This window comes from Notothenia rossii, assembly GCF_949606895.1.
Source record: "Notothenia rossii genome assembly, chromosome: 7".
In the NCBI taxonomy this organism is placed as follows: domain Eukaryota; kingdom Metazoa; phylum Chordata; class Actinopteri; order Perciformes; family Nototheniidae; genus Notothenia; species Notothenia rossii.
The window spans coordinates 15815331-15821330 of NC_136905.1; the positions used below are offsets into that span (position 1 = coordinate 15815331).

A 6000-nucleotide genomic window follows, 5' to 3' on the forward strand; every position below is an offset into this window, starting at 1 on the left:
GATTTCTGCCTCGACTGATTTATAGGCAGACAAATGCGAAACATAACCAAAGATATAAAGTGGACATTTGCAAGTCAGGGCACCTCTTGTAACTTGGGAAATGTTTTTGCAAAGAAATTGTTTACAAATACAGGTTATTTTCAGTGCCGCTTAATTGCTTCATTTCAGTTTACTAGGTCCAAACTACCCATTGAAATGTAGTCTCTATGGCTTCAGTACGTGTTCACCCTAAACAAATGTAGTCCAGTTTGAGCCTAGACTTCCTGATGTCGTTTGACTTGCAAATCACCAAAACCATGATTACGAGTAACTATCAAAGTTAATTCTTCCCAGGGATTGAGTATAAAACAAATATTTTTGTAACGATAATTTGTTAAATATTTAGAACCTTGTAGGCCACCTGCACTTATTTCACAGGTTTTCTCCTGATTTGCCACTATGAAACCCACTTTATAAAGCTATGAAAAATAGCCAAACATCTCCCTTTTTTAGTATAAGCTCACCATGTTAATTTAAATGAATTTCTGCAACATCTCAGCATAGGAGTGCTCACCAGAGAAACCAGAAGACGAGAACATTCCTGTGTGATTGTACAGTTTATGATAACTATTAATATTGTCACTTTCTTCCTGTTTGCAGTTAAATCGTAAATGGATTGTAAAATGAAAGTTATCTTTTTCTTTTTTGGTAAGATCTGGAGTGCTATTTACATATTTGTACATATTAGTGCTCTCTTTTGGGCACTACAGATATATCTCTTTCTATCATCAATCCCCAGGACTTTGTATCCCCTCCTCTTGCATCCTCCGTCAGTTCCACTATGTCAACCTGCCGAAGACCTGGGAAGAGGCTCACCACTACTGCAGAGTTAAATACACTGACCTGGCGACCTTTGAAAGCAAAACAAAACTTACCTTCTTATATATCGACTTTGTCCACTTCAATCAATTTTCTTTCCTCCGGCTTCAATTTCCATCACTCTCGTTCGTTCTCTCTGTCTGGTCAGACATCAATCAGTTCCACGTAACGCGCCCCCTAGAGGCCTGGAGGCGGAGCACTTCCGGTATGTTTTATTTTTTTACTTATTTTTGGGTTTGTATGTGTTTTTGACTTTGCATATCGTTTTTGTATTTGCAGCGTTTTTCTGTTGCGTTTGTTTTCGGGATTTGTGTGTTGTATTTAGTTTGCATAATTTCTATTAATGCAGCGTTTTTTTGTTGAAATTTGTTTCCAGGGTTTATTTGTTTTCATTTCATTATTTGCAGGTGTTTCCTGCTTATGTATGCGTTTTTGGCCGTTGTTCAGCGTTTGCACCTGCCGGCCACCGTACCAAGGAGACATATGACGTATTGCTTATTTGGATATTTAAATATTTCCCTACATCACAGCCATCACAGCCTATGATCACTGCACAGGATACTTCTCAAAGAGGTGGGCAGACATTTGGACCCATTGTGATTCCAAGTTTGTTTTTACATGTGAGTATATCTTCTATTTGACATAGATATTATTATGATTATTTGTATCATGGCATTATGACATTTTATATCTATATCAATTTTGAAAATGTTTGCTACCGACTATTTTATAAATATTGTACCAAGCCTAAAGCTATATTCAAACGTACTCAACATTTAACAAATGTTACTCTTACTATTTATTTTGCTGTCATTTTTGGTTGTTTTCAGTGAAATCAGAAATGGATGCTAAAGTGCTTTTGATTTTCTTCATTTTTGGTAAGACTTACACTATCTTTATATAATTTCATGGTGACAGTTTATGGTTTCCAGTTAGCACAATATAACAGTTAATTGTTTTCCATTGAATTCAAAAGCTAAGAAATATAGGCCTGTGAAAGGATTATTCACAATGGCATGTGAAGTCGTAGGTAGCAGTATCTCGTTGGCAACACAACGTAAACATTATTTCAAAACATTTGGAAATGTTACCCTTAAATTAAAACCCCTTTTCAAGTAATTTAGATCAAAAGTTCCAAACATGATTTCTGATCATTCACAGCCAAATGTTCCCTCTGTCACAAAACCTCAGGATTTGGTCACGTGCCCTCACACTCTCATGGCCCTCTTGTTATTCGTGAGTACCACTATGTCAACCTGTTGATGAACTGGACCAGCGCTCAGCGCTACTGCAGAGAGAAATACTCCGACCTGGCAACCTTTGAAAGCATGGCTGACATTCGTAGGGTAAACAGACCTAGTCAGCACCAGTTTGCTTGGATTGGACTGTCTGATGATCCACAATCTTGGAAGGGAATTATGGGTAATGATGCAAACTCCTGGAGATGGTCCTCAACAGGTGAAACAAGCAAAACTGGCTACCAAAACTGGCGAACAGGTCGGCCAAATCATTATCACCCCCCCCGGGCCTGTGTATATGGGAACGCTGAAGGAAAATGGATTGATGACGCCTGTCACAAGGAACTATATTTTGTTTGTTACGACGGTAAGAACAAAATAAGTTTGGACTCTGAGAACTAGAGGGAAGAACTTAAAGTTGTCAGACTGTTTGATCAGAACTTTCCTATAGGCCTACTGTATAGAGTGATGCAGGAATTACCTGGAAGTTAGCATTACTTGGGGGAAAAAAGGACTTTTAAATATTTCAGAAAATCAGTTCTGTGGTGTACAATTATTTATGTTTTTGTTCAGCAAGATAATTTCTACACCACTTTATGACTTACATACAAGTGAATAGCTAACTGAGGCTACATTACTGTTAGAAACTTGTTGCAACAGCCATTTGTATGACACATTCAAAGTAGGCTAATTACTGACTATGTTATGTCGAAAAACCAAACATTAAAATCTCCTAAGCTTTTGCTAACCACATACCTTATAAAAAAGAAAAACCTTGAAACAATAACAACTAACTTTTTTTCTATTGTAGATACACTTCCTGCAGGCGAGAAAACATATACTTTATATGACACCCAAGCTCGTGCATGGGAGGATGCCCAGACCTACTGCAGAGCACACCACACAGACCTGGCTATGATTGAGAACACTCAAGAAAACACAGATATGTTGTCAATTACGTCAGAACATTCTGTGTGGATTGGCCTGTACAGAGTGCTTTGGAGGTGGTCGGACAACAGCAACAGCTCCTTTAGCAACTGGAGTAGTGGTCAACCAAATAACTATTTTGGTAACCAGTACTGTGTAGCTGACGACCGAGGCCAAACGTGGAACGATGTTGAGTGTTACACGGAGCATCCCTTCTGGTGCCAAGGTGATAAACGTAATACATCTCAGAAATACTAAATCTGCCTTTTTTTTCTTGCAATGCAAAAATATTTGGTGTTTGTTTGACTGTTCAGTTGTAGGGGTGAAGATCACGATGTTGAGGGTGAAGATTCAGACTGATGCTGACCTTTCAGATCCAGCTACTAATCAACAAATCCTACAGCAGGTAAAGCTCCCACCCATATTCTCGTTCTCTTATCTCTTGTGAAAAAAAGAGTTTGACCAAACTTCAGACATAGATTAGATCTAAGGATGAATTGAACATGCTTCAAAACTTCAAGACTGGACTATGAGACCTGAGCATCAGACCTCAGAATTAATACCGTAGGTATCAGAAGTTCCCGGGATCAGGCATCAGAAGAAAACAAAAAGTCAAATTGGACGGAAAGCTCAACAGGGAAAACAAGTGCCAGTTGTCCTGAATACACATTCCCCTGCATCAAACAGAAGCACCTGGCTTAATATTAAGCAGAATTATGTCATAAGATCTTCCCAATATTTTTGGTGGATTGCTAGGTACTTGTTGCCTTGGCTGGTTGGTTTGGTCAGGATAAGGTATCAGGGGTAAGAATAGTTGGGGTTAGTGAAAGGGCAAGCCAATCAGAGGCAGATTAGGGCAGTATTTGTTTTAGTCGCAGTATGAAAAACATTTTAATGGTCCAATGAGGTAGTTCTGCTTAATAATTGGCCATGTGCATGGAGTGAGTGTGTTTCCAGAGCAACAGGTCTTTGGAATTTGGGGCATTTGTCAGACAAATGGGCTTTTGGCCCAATGTGATATTTTTGGACTATTTTGGTTTTGGAATAGTGGACCCTCGGAACAATGGCTTGGCAACCAAAAATATACTATGGAAGGAAAAGGATAAGAGTCAATACAACTTAGTCTGCTAGTATTCGATTTGACATTGATTTACTATAACTTTTATTTTTCAGCTACGTGAAATTCTCAGGGACAAGATACCGGCTGACTTGACCCTGCGCTGGAAGAGTCCACCCGTGAAATCAGGGGAAGATACGGATGAAGTAAATTGATGATTTGCTCTTTTTAATTGATTGATTGATAGGTTGGTGTTTATCTAAACGTTGCCAGTGGTAGAATGAATGCCTGTAGCCATAATGATGTATGTAGATGATTTTGTTAACCAATAGATCAATTACTCAAATCAAAGCATTTTGTAATTTTCAATCACAGTGCACTCTGCATACCAAACTCAATATACGGCTAAATGTTGAGCAGAGAAAATAACAAAATACCAGAATACATGGCGAAATATTTTATGAATGTACATGCAACATCTTGCACATTTTGAGAGTAACTTCACACTGTTGAAAAGCAATGTTTGGTTGAAAGCCGGTTTCTGTTTCAGATAAATAAAGAAAATATTATCAGGGGTGTTGAGTTACTCTTTAAACTCATGGCTCAACTGAACAGATGTCTTGTTATGTGAACAGTAATGCCATTCTTCACATCCGGCTTGAGCACTTGGATAAAGAACACTTCCATTTTCCATTTTATTGCTTAGTCTTCGATGTCAGAGTGATCTTAATGTAGCTGCAATATCCACTTTAAACTCTGTTTATTTATACTGGTATTTACTGTGCTCTTATTCTATTTTCTTTTACTTTTCAGGTAGTATATTCTCTTATATAAAATTACATACATTAGCTTTCTTTTGTGACTTTCTGTTGTGTACTTAATTAGGTAATTTGTGCTTTTTCTTGTCAGTTGACGAACAAGGTGACCTTATGATAAATTCATAATTTGCATAGTCAAATAAACAATTAAAGGCAAAGGTAAGTTCGTCCAACTTTGTGCAATTTACGGAGATGAATGCTGTGTTTCTTCTAATAATGACCCAGTGATGAGCTATATTTCCAACGATGCTTTTGAAAACCCTAGAGGCATATTTAAATGCAATATAGCCAGTTTTTCTGTGATTAATATCCAGTCACCAAAGCTTCACTTCAATGCCGTGCTGTGTCCTAAAAACGCAAATTAAACATTTGCAAATCTGAAAGCCTTGAAGACCCTTCATGGAAAACATTGCAAATGATCAGCACTTTCTTTTGCATTGTATCAAGCAACCAACAGAGTGATCTTTTAAGAAAAATAGCTTTGTCACAGCTTTTATTTAAACATTTATTTGCGAAAGTTGGTATAACATCCAAAATGTTTCTTTACTTGTTCACCAGTACTCTATTTGTTTTGTCAAGCAAATGTTTTCTGGCTTTACCTCAGTGTAGATGTAATGTTTGTGTCTACAGTAAGCATGCATTAATCAACAAAATAATTGAGTGTGTTGATTAATCCATTATACTGTAGGTAAAAAAATGAATTAAGGATGAATCAGTTTTTACATTTTCATTCAAGCCAATGTCACTGGTTAGGCCAGTCAGAAATGAGTTACATATTAGCTAAAGGCCAGAGAATGTAACTACCAACAATCTTATTAACCCCAGGAGAGTCAAATAAAAAATCATAGTAACCATTCATCAATCAGCAAGAGTTGTCTTGATTTTCAGTTGTTTAAACGGCCAGATGACATCCTTTAGAACACTTCAAAGAGGAGTTTGACTTACTGAGTCATTTTAAACCTGTTCAGTCCTAATGCTGTTCGTGTGTCAGTGAAAATAAAGAGATATATTGCACTAGTAAATAACCCCTCCATATATGCCAGGCTCCAAGTGGAGGTTTACAACTGGTTGTAAAGAATCAAAAGGATGGCTGTTAGGTAGT

The 6000-nt window shown here is 37.5% G+C and overlaps 1 protein-coding gene across 1 annotated transcript; it reads left to right on the forward strand.

Annotated features, from left to right (window-relative positions):
• The first annotated feature begins 1425 nt into the window (after positions 1 to 1425).
• Positions 1426 to 4860, forward strand: LOC307047542 (macrophage mannose receptor 1-like). Its single transcript, XM_079694547.1, has 6 exons — positions 1426 to 1478; positions 1689 to 1736; positions 2050 to 2463; positions 2908 to 3249; positions 3338 to 3429; positions 4197 to 4860. Exons 2-6 carry the CDS (start codon positions 1700 to 1702, stop codon positions 4293 to 4295), a joined length of 984 nt encoding a protein of 327 aa, XP_079550673.1. The 5' UTR covers positions 1426 to 1478; positions 1689 to 1699; the 3' UTR covers positions 4296 to 4860.
• Positions 4861 to 6000: the final 1140 nt, after the last annotated feature.